The sequence below is a fragment of the Prunus mume genome, linkage group LG2 (assembly GCF_029339155.1).
Source record: "Prunus mume cultivar Tortuosa linkage group LG2, ASM2933915v1, whole genome shotgun sequence".
In the NCBI taxonomy this organism is placed as follows: domain Eukaryota; kingdom Viridiplantae; phylum Streptophyta; class Magnoliopsida; order Rosales; family Rosaceae; genus Prunus; species Prunus mume.
In genome coordinates, this window is record NC_142699.1 from 22,119,461 (window position 1) to 22,132,680 (window position 13,220).

Consider the following 13,220-nt stretch of genomic DNA (forward strand, 5'->3'; position numbering starts at 1 on the left):
AACACAGTAGAAAAAAGAAAAAGATGGGAAAGGAAGGAGCTATTATCATATCAAATCATATATCACATAGTTGTTAGTTGGGCAACAAGCACACTCCCCAAGAACACTTCCAGTTACCCTCTGATACTCCACTTCCTAGCAAATGTTCTCTCAGTTAAAAATGTTGTGGTTAAAATTTCAAGATGAATAGAAATAAACAAATATACTGCCTTTATTTTATTTTATTTTCCCCCTGTAGCTATAGCTAGAACTAGAAGAAGACATATAGAAAGGAAGAAAGAAGAAGAAGAAGATAAACTTTTCTTGTCTGCCATTTGAATTGGATGGAGGAAATGTACGGATTGCAATCTACGGCGGAGTACGGGGACAAGGGTTTTCAATCAACGGCGGAGTACGAAGACAGGGCGCTGATGACCCCGGAAAATCTGATCCTACCGTTGGATTACCAGAGCCTGCTCGTCTCATCCGGAGCCTTCCGTGGGGAGCATCATCATCATCGGGTCCCGATGTTCGGATCGGACGACGTGGTACTGTACTCGGCCATGTCGGAGGCAGCTTCACCAACAATCACGCCGGAATTTCAACGCGAGGAAGACGTGTTTGGCGCCATCAAAGCCAAAATTGCCTCGCACCCCACTTACCCTAGACTCATTCAAGCTTATATTGAGTGCCAGAAGGTGAACTTTTCAGAACCTACGCCCACCAACAAATAATATGTAGTCTGAGTTTTCTTTGTTTGTTTCAAAATAAAGAAATTTTAGTGTCAGCCTCGGACAGTGTTCTTCTTAGCTTCTTCGATGACAGTGAGGAGGTGCAAATGAATTTAACTTTTGTAAATGTTTTTTTTTTTATGTAGGTAGGGGCGCCTCCGGAAATCGCGAGTTTCTTAGACGAAATCCGCCGAGAAAACGACTTTTATAACTATAAGCAGCAGCAGCAGCAGCGAGGCTCTTGTAATTCTAATTCTTCTATGTCCTCCACGTATTTAGGAGCCGATCCCGAGCTCGACGAGTTCATGGTATTATTGGTCCCCCCTTCTCTCTCTCTCTCTCTCTCTCTCTCTCTCTCTCTCTTACTTTATAATTTAATTGGTGTTAGATTGCTACTGATCTATTTTTCTGGCTAAGTTTGGCTAAGTTTTCTCCTTTAATTAATCTGGGTTTGTTTATATATTTAGGAAACCTACTGCGAGATGTTGGTGAAATACAAATCAGATCTCTCAAGGCCTTTTGATGAAGCAACCACTTTCTTGAACAAGATTGAACTGCAACTTAGCAATCTCTGCACTTCATCTGCTCACGCCTCCTCCATTAGAACCCTCTCCGGTTAGTCTCTCTCTCTCTCTCTCTCTCTCTTTCTCTCTCTCACCATAGTTGTAGCTTGATTTGGCTCGTGTTAGCACGATGAATATAAAACGCACGAAATATTGTAGCCACTGGTTTCCTAGTCTTACCCTTGCTTACCTACCTTCGGTGATAATACTTGAGACTTGTCTCTCTCTCTCTCCCCGAACGGCCCACAAATTGAGAAGCACGAAACAAACGAAAGTTTCTGATCGTATGCCAATAATGACACAAACAAATACCCACCCGAAAAAAAAAACCCTAGTATCTCTATCTACAACTGAAAGAGACTCTTCCTTCTTCAATTTATAAAAACCCACATACATATATATTTTCCAAACTTTATTAGTGCTAGCTCTTCCTCGGAACTGTAATCGGCAAATGCTTTATATGTTGTATCTTATCAAATGCCTGCCTTCTCTCTCCCTCTCTCTCTCTCTCTCTATGTGTTTGTCTGTGTGTTGTCAAAGTCCAACCTCGTTGTTTGTTGTGTTTGTTTCCTCTCTCATTTTTATCTTTTTCATTTTCTTCCCAAATGCGCCATAGAAGAACCGGCTTGCAAAGTAAAAGCTTTGCTTTTTTGTTTCAGAGATTCTGATTTTGACGGTTCAAAGATCTGCGGTGATGACATCTTAAATAGTTGTTTGATTGTTTCATACAGTGGCCATTAATTGGCTCTCCTGAGCGAGCTAGCTTGCTAGTACTCTTCGGATGCTCATTATCACTCCCTATTCATCGAGTGAAAAAAGTTTCCTTTTCCTTTCGTTTCCTTTCCTTTCCTTTCCTTTCCTTTCCTTTCCATTTCCTTCCCTTTCCTTTCTCCGCACATGTTCATGTACTTCCAAGTATAAAATGATCTAGGCTAATTATCAACTTCACAATAGGAGTTTATTTGATCTAGTGTCTGCATGTTAATAAAGTTTGAAGGCTTCCATTACATTTTTATACACCCTCCTTTGTTTGCGGTTATTTCTCTCACAAGAATTTATGATATAGATAACATTCAAGTTCCTCATTTTTGAGTAAAATATGTATCTTTTGGTGTGCCGACATCAATGTATATATGGATGTTGCAATTTCTGATTTTGACATTAAAATGAGTGCATTTAGACCAACATTTTCAGATGGATGTATCAGTGTGGGTCGGGAGACTCGTAGCAAAATTCTTTTGGGGAATGTAACAAGTTTTGTTCATGAGAAGTTGTGTGGAACTTGGCATCATTATATGCTTTCATTCCCTTATTTGTTGGTCTTCTAGCTGATAAGAGTCGTAGTTTCTTTGTTTCCATGACAAATAGGATAACAAAGGAAAAAAATTTCGAATTGATTCTTACTGGAAAAATGAAATGCAATGCCACCTTGCACTTTCTGGTTAGAGTTTGTTTTTGAACTAGTTTTAGTCTTTTTTGAGGAACTTTTCTATTGAGAGTGGCGATAACAAACTAAATTTTCACACACTATACGAATGTTAGGACTTGAAACCCATAACTTTTCTTGAGGAGCAATTACTCCAAACCAATACAGAGTCTAGCGGGGCCTTTGCAAATTAGTTTTAGCCTTAAATGGAGGAAATGGTTCTCTATATTTAAAGAAGACGGTATATTTGCTGCTTGTATAAATTATTGATTCTCGAGTTCCAACACAGCATGAGTGGTGATATGTGCACATCGGAAATTGTCTAATTAGTAGCTCTCTGGCTGGTTCTTGGCATCGCAGCCAAACTTATCTTGGAAATTAGAAAGTAGAATAGAATCAAAGCTATGTGTACTTCAAGTCTGGCCCTCCCTAGGCCATGATCATTAGGAACAAAAGTGAATTAGCAAAGCTCACATAGGAATCTTAATAATCACGTGAGTCCATATCATGCATTGTGTCTTGTGAACTTTCTTCCCTTTCTAAGCGCCTATCTATTTTAATAGATACCCAAAAACAAGATGTACGAGTACAAATCGGATTTGTTGATAATGTAATTGTTTATTTGGGCAAAGATTTGTGCATTTAGGCATCTCTCAATCAGTGAAAACCTGCTGTTGCTTCCTTTTGTTGTTTTTTTATATTGTATCAAAGTACATAATGCCTTTCCAGTGTGCTTAATTGGCCTCGTGCTCTCACTGCTGCGTATCACTAGATTCTTTAAGCATATATTCACGTGCTTGGATGGATGGTTTAGGTGCCTGTCTGGTTGGCCTGCCTGCATATGTAAAGTCTTGTTTGCTCCTTTTTCAATACTATCTGCATTCATTTTTTATATATTTTTTTGTTTTCCTCTCTTCATATCTGTTTTCTTAATTTCTCTTTATATAATAAAATCCTTAGTTGTAATGGATTTCAAGTGTTGAGTTTACAAGTAGAACATAAAATCTGGGAAGTTATATAGGCAGAATTCATGGAGACGAGAATAGGCTTGTTATTTCAGTGCGATTATGGACGTGACATTTCTTGAGATATAGCTAGGCTTTTATCTTCCGTGCACAGCGACGATGTGCATTCTTGTGTTGGAACGGTAACTGAGATTATCATACAGCCGAGAGACTTTTCCCAAGTTTTTATATTTTATTTGGTGAAAGTGGTGATGAGGGGCATAATGGGGAGAGGGTTTTAAATACTACTGGTCTGGTATGGAAGGAAGAAAACTTTAATAGAAAAGAAAAGCCCGGGTAGAGCGGGTGGTCGAAGTTTTCTCTCCTCTCTACACATTCAGTCATTCATTCATTCATTCATTCACATGTACTCCCGTAGTTTACGCTGTCAGCAGCTTTTATGGACTCCCTCTCTCTCTCATGAGCTTCTTCTGGGTATTGTGGCACTGCTACTTGTGCTAAGTGCGTGTCATTTCCATGGGCCGTGGGGTCTCTTGGCCTTTCCTTATTGCTTCACACGTGTCTCTCTCTCTCTCTCCCCCTTCACTCCACTCTCTGGACCTTTGCCTCTCGCACTGGGTCCCCCCAATTCAATCTTGTTCTCTTCTTTTCTTCTTCATTATTAATAATTTGGGTGTTAATTTGAGCTAGAAAGAACCGAGTCTCTAATTATTGCAAAACCCTATGAAAATAAAATGGACAGGAGTCATGCATGTATACATACGCATATTGGCCCCTACCATCCTATCCAATGCACGGTTTCTTAACTTATTATGCAAATTTAGGATGTATTTTTACACTAGATGATGGTACAGGAACCTAATTTTGTAGGGTACGTGTCCTTTATAAATGGGACCCCATGGATCGTTAAACCCCCACCTTTGTTTATAGGGTAGGTTGTTTCTCCGTCAGGAGGGAGAGGGAGGGAGGGTTATAGTATGGTGGGTTGGGAAGCTGTGTACTGTCCACTGTGTATGTCAGTTTTGATTTGATTGACGTCCCCACCCGTCTTGTCCACTCTCAGTTCCTGACACACCTCTCTCTTCTAGTCTCCATCCGGCTGACAATGAAATACTACCACACATTCTGTGTCTGATAACAATGGCTGCCCTCCTCCTCGAGCCACATGCCCTATACTACTCTATGGTCTAGAGTCTTGACCTAGTTGCCTTTGAAAGCTTTGTTCTTGGTGTGGGTCCAGCCCTTTCCAATTAACTTAATTTGGGGATTTAAATTTTTTAATTTAAGTTTGTTCTTTTCTATTAAGTTTGAATCCTTGTTCCCAAGTTATATGCATGTGTTGCAGGGTAAACTTGAATTTATATGCGCTTTCCCAAAGTTTGCCAAGTTATATGACAGGAAAATTTTGATATGAGAACAAGAAATCACACAATGTTGAAGTTGGACGATTTTAATTATTTTCACAAAATCAAATCAGCATTTTAGCCCATGATGCTACGTACGTATGTTATATCCAATCTTTCTGAAGAACACTTGCAATGGAATGTTGCTGATCAGATGAAGGCGGTGCGTCATCAGATGAGGATTTCAGTGGCGGAGAAATAGAAGTGCAGGAAGCTCAACAAAGGGGTGAAGATCGAGATCTCAAGGACCGGCTCATGCGTAGGTTTGGCAGTCACATTGGCACCTTGAAGCTTGAATTCTCCAAGAAGAAGAAGAAAGGAAAGCTACCAAAAGAAGCAAGGCAAACGTTGTTTGATTGGTGGAGTGTTCATTATAAATGGCCATACCCAACGGTGCAAAAATTTATACTTCTCTTTTTTCACAACATACATTTTCGACAAATCAAAATATATGCTAATCCTTTGGCTTGAATCTCTCATCCAGGAGGCTGACAAGATTGCGCTGGCTGAATCGACGGGGCTAGATCAGAGGCAAATCAACAACTGGTTTATCAATCAGCGCAAGCGCCATTGGAGACCATCTGAGAACATGCAATTTGCAGTGATGGATAATATTGCTGGTCCATTTTTCACAGATGACTGAGGTGCTCTTGCATTGCATGTACATTCTCCCAAATGCTTCATCTCCTGCAAAATTTGTTTTGTGCTTTGTGCTGCGCATGCTCTGCCTTCATGTACATGATCTGGAAAAATGCAAACTTTACTGACATTGACATTGGTTTATTAACTTTACCCCATTCTCTCCAAGATCAATAGAGGGTAAAAATTATTGTAATTTGCTTCCATCTATACTATGGAATTTTACCACCGTTGGTAATGAATGAAATGCTTACATAGTCTTTGCTATTACTCATACTCGCAAACAGAGCTGGTACATTCTAGCTGCGCCAGCTTGTATTCCAACTGATGTGACATCATTTCATTTTTTCTGTTCAATGAATTTAAGTGGGCTAGTTAAAGAGTAGGGCATTGCATACGTGAGTTAGTCTAGTTGCTAAGGAAGTGTGGCCGTCCCTTTGCACTCAATTTCGATCTTCCCTTTAGAATATCACTTTATTATTTATTTTTTGTAAAGTGGGCAAATTTGAACACCATAGTAGTTTGATAAGATGTTGGGTAAAAAATCCGACCGGAACTTGATATAATAGGTTAGCTTCATCAAGTTGCGAACACAAATTTGAGTCCAAGCATCACTATTGGGCTATCCCAGATTGTTCACTGTATTGGGCTTACAGAAGAAACAATGGCCCATCATGTACTGGATTGCAACTCTCTGGTCCGATCACTGAGTCTCACAAAACGGCTCTATCTCTGTTTTACATGTGTCAGCGAGGAGAAACGGATAGCTGACATGGCTTCGCTTCAGCTTCATCTTCTTCCACTCTCCACCGGTCCATGTCTACCCAGTTCCCGGTTCAGACGCAGTCTGGTCCGATCCTCGACCGAGCGCCAGGCGCTCTTCAACCGCATTGCCCCTGTCTACGATAACGTAAAGCTTTTGCTCATTTTACTTCAAGTTGCAGTGTCGCTTTTCTTTGTAAATAGTTAATGGGTCTTGATATTTTTCTCCTTTTCTTTTAGTTGAATGATTTGCTGAGCTTGGGTCAGCATCGAATATGGAAAAGAATGGCAGTGTCCTGGAGTGGGTAAAATTCAAATATATATATTTTTTGGGTTCGGTTGGTATTTTTTGATGTTTGGTTATCTGGAGTTCGATTCTTTTAAGAGAAATTCTTTTTGGGACAGAGCAAAAAAGGGAGACAGTGTGTTGGATTTGTGCTGTGGAAGTGGGGATTTGGCGTTTCTCTTGTCTGAGAAAGTTGGGTCCAGTGGCAAGGTTTGTTCATTGTTGTTTGTCATACAATTGATGTTACCAAAGTTTGGTTTGTTGAAATTTTGGTGCTTTTCCATGAATCTGAACTGATTTTTAATTGAAATTTTGGTGCTTTTCCATGAATCTGAACTGATTTTTAAGACTGGGATTGTAATTTGAACGCTGGTAGGTGATTGGTCTCGATTTCTCGAAAGAGCAGTTATCAGTTGCTTCTTCGCGGCAAAAGTTGATGTCAAAAGCCTTCTACACGAACATTGAGTGAGCACTGGTAAATCTAGTGGTCAATCAACTAAAAAAGTTTTGAACTTTAATTCAGGATAATCAATCATGTTATGCATTGCATCTTAGGTGGGTTGAAGGTGATGCAATTGATTTGCCATTTTCTGATGGTCACTTTGATGCCATCACTATGGGTTATGGTCTGAGAAATGTAGTAGACAAACATAAGGCCATGCAGGAAATGTATAGAGTTTCAAAAGCAGGTTCCACTCTCTCTCTCTCTCGCATTGTAGTTGTTGGTTGTGGTTTACTGTTTCTCATTATTGCTGGTGTTTACAGGCTCAAGAGTATCTATCCTTGACTTTAATAAAAGCACCAATCCAGTTATTGCCTTTACTCAGGTATTCATAGCCAGAAATTTTGAGTTTTTGATAATTTGGTCAATGTTTTTGTATTGTTAGCAACATGACAAACTGAGAGTGCTGGATGTTTCAACCTTTGCTAGGAATTGATGATTGACATTGTTGTTGTACCTGTGGCTTCTGGTTTTGGCCTTGCAGAGGATTACAAATACTTAAAGAGTTCAATCCGGGAATTTCTGACAGGTGCTTTCATCTTGATCAACATAGCATCATGCTTTTTGCTCTTTATTTTGGTTACCTATTAGTTTTAAGGCACCTGCACTGAAGTTGTTTTGATAGTTTAAAGCTCTCTTTGTACTACTGCGTTTATATATTCCATCTTCAAATGTAGTGAATTTGAATGCCTTGGCAAAATTTGGAAGCCTTTGTGCATTGGCTTAATAAGATGGATAAGAAAAGGTACTAGTTTGTTGATTAAAAGTTCTCTATGAATTCAGGTAAGGAGATGGAAGAGCTGGCTTTAGATGTAGGTTTTTCCAATGCCAGATATTATGAGATTGGTGGAAGCCTCATGGGGAACTTAGTAGCCACCCGTTAAATCTTCTGTGTTATCTTTCAAATTGTGTTTTGTTGAACATGAAACATGTGCCTTTGGTAGAGAAGAATGATGTTGGACTTGAACATTTCCTTTCAATTATTTTCTCATTGCTGTGAATAACAATCTTTAAGAGCATTACCAATGATCAATTTTACTTCTAACAAGTGAGAATGATAATATTGACCATATACTGTATGGCTCAGAAAAATGAGAAAAAAAAATTATTTATTTAAAAGTCTGGCTCAACCATTCTCAGTATATCTACAAATCCTCGAATGCCACTTTGCACTTTATCACAGTGGCTCAAAATATGCCGTCATTAGATGTGTTTTCCTATTGAGCTGCGCAGGGCCAAGTTGTTACTTGAGATTCCTGGGCTCTTTCACTGGAAAAATGAAGTGCGGCTCTGGAATTTTGAGAATCCTTTCTTTTCCATCTCATGTGGTCACCTGGGATAGAAAGAACTATGTGAAACATTAGCAACTGAAGAAGCACCATCTGCATTTAGAGGGTAACCCGGGTCGTCGCCGGTGTCATTCAGTTCCATGGTCTTTTCATCTATAAAAGGTGGATTGGCGGGTGCAGGAAGGTGCTTCTCCTTCTTTGTTAGCATCTGCAGTGCCTTTGACATTGTGGGTCGTAAAGAGGGACTCTCTTGGGTGCATAGAAGTCCTATTTGCACCACTCTCAGTATCCCATCCTTAACATCGTCATTGCAATTCTGCAGCATTAAATTTGAGTCGTATAGTTCCTCTGTAGTCCCTGCTTGAAAGTGCTTCCAAGTCTGTTTAGCCAAATAAACACAGGAGTGACAAAGTAAGTACGAGGATAAAATCCAAATTGTTTAATGATTGGAAAAAAAATAAAAATTGAAGAATTTATTGGGAACTTTACAATTGTGACTATGCTGTCTGAGTACTCTGCAGATTTGCTCCTGTTGTTCTGCCTTCCAGTGACTATCTCCAATATAAGCACTCCAAAACTGTAGACATCTACCTTCTCTGTCAGCTGGCCATGAGCTAGGTACTCTGGAGCCATGTATCCCCTGCGATTAATTACAAAAACCAGTAAGCTAAACGTTTTTCATGGTGTGATACGTTTGTGTTCACCAAGACAATTCCAAAATGAGTTTGTATGTATTGTGTATATATGCAGCATGCTTACAATGTTCCTGCAATGGCTGTGCTGATGTGGCTCTTATCTTCCTCGAAAGACCTAGCCAACCCGAAATCTGCAATCTTAGCTCGAAGCCTTGAATCCAAAAGGATGTTGCTAGCTTTTATGTCTCTGTGAATGATCCTTGTTTTCGAGTTGTCGTGAAGGTGGACTAAGCCTTCTGCTGTCCCAACAATGATCTCATATCTCTTGTCCCAGTTTAGTGTTTTACCTCTTTCTTGATCTGTTCAAATTTGTTGAAAACATTAACATGCATTGCATGAACTATCACGTCATTAAGACTGGTTTAAATAACATAAAGTTATGAAATTACCGAAGATGAAGCGGTCAAGACTCCTGTTGGGCAGGTATTCATAGACGAGAAGGCTTTCGGGTCCTGCGCAACTACAACCCAACAGCCTGACCAAGTTTTTGTGTTCCACGCTGCTTATAATGTTGATTTCATTATAGAAATCTGCTGCTCTGTGTCTGTTGTTAAAGAAAAGCCTCTTCACTGCAATCTCTCTCCCATCAGCCAGAACTCCCTGCAAGTAGAAAACCACTTAGTTTCTGACCATGTGTTTGATAATCCTAGATATGTCCTGTTCCAGTGAGAGAGAGAGAGGCATTGAAAGATATAGGATTAAAGAAAGGGAGATAAGGTACCTTATAAACTGTTCCAAAACCTCCTTGTCCAAGCTTGTTGGCAATGTCGAAAGATCCCGTGGCCTTTTCAATTGTTGAGTACTTGAAGTTTAAGCTGCTGTCATTGAGGGTTTTTGCCCACTTTTCTGCATCATTTGATCCTGCATAATTACCAATGCTCATGAGAGAATAGAGCCGGGGGTTGACCTTCATGTCCAATAAATTTACTTTCTGGAAGCAATAACTTATGTGAAACAAAGCCCTTTTTTTTACCTCTGCGTTTCTTTTGTATATATCTGTGCTTCCGGATATAAAATCCAATAGCTACTCCAACTACCAAAACCACCAAGGAGCTGATAACTGAGACTACTATCACAATTATGGTACCTGCAAAAGTCATCAATGTAAAATTGATCATGATCAAGCCAAACTTTTCGCTATAACAGGTCAAGAAAAAAGGGCAGCATCCCTTTTTACCTCTAGAACTTCCATTCCCCACTTCCTTGTTGAGAAAATCTCTATCTGAGTACCTCATGAAGCACCCTGTGTATAATGCTCTCCCCTCAGACCAAGGCAAGCATCCCAACATTGATACAGATGCATTTTCCAGACATTGCCTGCAAGAGTTCTCATCCAAAGTTCTCCAGCAATCAGCCAACACATAAGCCGATTCGTTCGCCATCCCACTAACACTCACCTCACCCCTTGCATACCCTCCATTGCTTGGAGCAGATTCAACTGCACGCTGCACAGCCTGCCTTGCTGATTCTTCAAACGCCGTACTCTTCCTCGTTGTGTTCCCGCACACTGCCCTGTCGTCTGATCCTCTAAACTCCTCATAAAACGTGTAGTTTTCGGACCTCATGAAGCAACCGTCTAGGTAAATCCGACCCCCAGTGTAAGGAAAGCATTGGGGAAGCACCGTACGTGCCTCAGCATAGCATAGCACACAGTCTAGAAGAGAAAGATCACCATAGCATTGAGCTAGGCCATAGTTGGTGTCAGGGCCTGAACCAGTCCTTGCCACTCCAAAACCAGAAGTTCGCATTTGTTCACTGATGTTTTCCATTGCGCGCACAAAGTTTGGAACAAACACGGTTGAGTTGTGCTCCCGTTGCTTGCTGCACGTGATTTGGACCGTCTGGGTTCTTGGATCTCCTAGAGCCATTCCTAGTAGCAGCAGGATCTTCAGGAGAAGAAGATGTTGGGAAATGACTGAGATGCTGCATTTCTTCATTTTTGAGATGAAATGTAAACTTTGAGTTAATGGGCGGCTACCTCCATCCACTTTATATGAAGCTGTTTGACAATTGGGCAAAATGGAATTAGAGATATAGCAGTGACAGATGGCATTACAACAGAGCCCCAGTAGATCAATCAAAACAGCAATTGAAATATTTCAGTGAAATATGCTTTGTCCAACTCCAACAAATGCCTTTTATCCAATAATCTTTGAAATTCAATCTATATTTTGATCAAAGAAGCATCTTTCTCATTGAGATGGGTGGTTAGTCCAGGAGGAAAGAAGGGTTGGTCCAAAATCATCATGATCAGGGTGTGAAAGTGAAAGGACATAGATAGCATTCATATTTATTTAGGCACCGTCTTTAAAGTTTTGAGCAGGTGGTTGGTTCATTTTGCTGTGACATCTTAAGTCAAAGGGGCAGGTCTCTTGGATTGGATCTGTCACCATAAAATTGTTGCAGCCCCAAAGTTTTTCTCTGGGTTCACACTTTCACAGCCAATTCTGGAACGAGAAACGTTTCTAACAGCCCCTTTAATTGGCTTTTAGATGAAAATTGAAATAAATCATCGTTATAACAAGAACAACAAGGGATCCCACAAGAATTTCAAGTTGGGTCCCAGAATTTTGGATGAAGGTGAAGATGACGATTCTAATGTCGGTATTAAATTATAGAAGGAACGTGATGCTTGAGAACACCACAGCTCTCTGAGCTCAGCTAACCTACACAAATAAATGTCCAACAAGATGAGACCCTACCCATCCCCACCATGACCGCCAGCCAGCACACCGTTGCCATCAACAGCTAACGGTCAACGTCTAAACTGCTGACTTTCTATACCGGTCTCAGGTGACTGAACAGAAGGGCAAGATGTTAAGCAGCATCGGTTATTATGGCACAAAAGAAAAGAGAAGAAGAGAAAAACAGAGACCAGCACAAACTATATATGAACTATATATATATATATATCCTTAAATTGAATGTCTAATTAATATAAAGTAAACAAAAAACTATGTTATTGAAGACATTGGAACTGGGATTCAACTAAACTGAGACCAGCACAAATGCATGAACTATATCGTAAGTAAAGTATAATTACAAACAGAAATATACCAAAGAATCAAGGATTTCGTATCACTCCATTGAAAGGCGAAAAAAATGATAGCTTTGAATCCATGAAAATGGATTTCCAAAAACAACACATACATATATGCGTACATACCTTTTGCTGTTGCATTGGATCGGTGAGCTGGAACTTGGAGTTCCGGGAGAGATGAAGCTAAGCGAAACAGATAGAAGGGCAATTTATATCACAAGTCAAGAGTGAGGGACAGCAAGTAGAGTCTAGAGAGATGAAAGATTTTCGTCTAAATTTGTTCAAGTTGAATTGAAACCTGAGAAGCAAAGACTAAAGACTGAGGAGGGGACAAAGTGGAAACGACGCGGTCTTGGACTGAAAATCCATCCAACAGTACATAAACGACGTAGCTATCTCTCTCTCTCTCTCTCTCTCTCTTTCTCTCTCTCTCTCTTGTAACGCTTGGTTGCCTTTGACTATTAGGAGTTGAATGCTCCAGAATTCCAGTGGGAATTTCCTGTTTGAGGCTTCTTATCTTTGAAAATTTACAAAATGGTTTGTAGGTAGGTAGGTACTGGCGGTACACTCTAGAATAAATATTCAAAGATTTTTGTGTTTTGTGTTCTGTTTTTGACCCTTGGCCATTGCAAACAACCAGTTGCTAGAATAACATTCAACAGATAACCATTCAATAACATACACTCTCAGTTTTATAAGTGATAAACAATGTCCAAGTGGGGAAGAACATTTGTTGTGATTGTTAGTGTTGTGGTTGTTGTTACAATTGTTATTTTAAAAGAAAAAAAAAATAGCAACTGCACATTTAAAATGTTCTTCTTTTGTTTCCGTGATCAACCCTGAAAATATGTATGTTCGAAGGAGTCTTTTGCAGAGAAAATTTGCCAGATTGTCTTTGTATATCAGACAAATGACATTTTACACCAAATTGTGTTTTACA

At 39.8% G+C, this 13,220-nt stretch overlaps 3 protein-coding genes across 4 annotated transcripts; 2 read left to right on the top strand and 1 right to left on the bottom strand.

Annotated features, from left to right (window-relative positions):
• The first annotated feature begins 284 nt into the window (after window positions 1-284).
• Window positions 285-5,973, top strand: KNAT6 (homeobox protein knotted-1-like 6). The gene is given in 5 exon segments (NM_001293261.1): window positions 285-677; window positions 857-1,018; window positions 1,178-1,325; window positions 5,222-5,460; window positions 5,552-5,973. Coding segments are annotated over 5 exon segments (1,062 nt in total). The 5' UTR covers window positions 285-323; the 3' UTR covers window positions 5,711-5,973.
• A 446-nt stretch (window positions 5,974-6,419) lies between these two features.
• MENG (S-adenosyl-L-methionine-dependent methyltransferases superfamily protein) lies at window positions 6,420-8,236 on the top strand. The gene is made up of 8 exons (XM_008223635.2): window positions 6,420-6,616; window positions 6,709-6,773; window positions 6,874-6,964; window positions 7,131-7,219; window positions 7,310-7,443; window positions 7,520-7,581; window positions 7,686-7,785; window positions 8,040-8,236. The coding sequence occupies exons 1-8, from the start codon at window positions 6,479-6,481 to the stop codon at window positions 8,138-8,140; spliced, it is 780 nt and encodes a 259-aa protein (XP_008221857.2). The 5' UTR covers window positions 6,420-6,478; the 3' UTR covers window positions 8,141-8,236.
• A 112-nt stretch (window positions 8,237-8,348) lies between these two features.
• Window positions 8,349-12,703, bottom strand: CRK2 (cysteine-rich RLK (RECEPTOR-like protein kinase) 2). 2 transcript variants are annotated; one of them, XM_089046982.1, is made up of 9 exons: window positions 12,407-12,504; window positions 11,943-12,037; window positions 10,418-11,239; window positions 10,214-10,327; window positions 9,962-10,101; window positions 9,630-9,840; window positions 9,305-9,539; window positions 9,035-9,185; window positions 8,349-8,924 (listed from the first exon to the last, which is right to left on the bottom strand). In XM_089046982.1, the coding sequence occupies exons 2-9, from the start codon at window positions 11,980-11,982 to the stop codon at window positions 8,586-8,588; spliced, it is 2,052 nt and encodes a 683-aa protein (XP_088903108.1). In that variant the 5' UTR covers window positions 11,983-12,037; window positions 12,407-12,504; the 3' UTR covers window positions 8,349-8,585. The 2 variants fall into 2 exon arrangements, with proteins under 2 accessions (XP_088903108.1, XP_008221859.2); XM_008223637.3 differs by lacking the exon at window positions 11,943-12,037 and having other exon boundaries at window positions 12,407-12,703.
• Window positions 12,704-13,220: the final 517 nt, after the last annotated feature.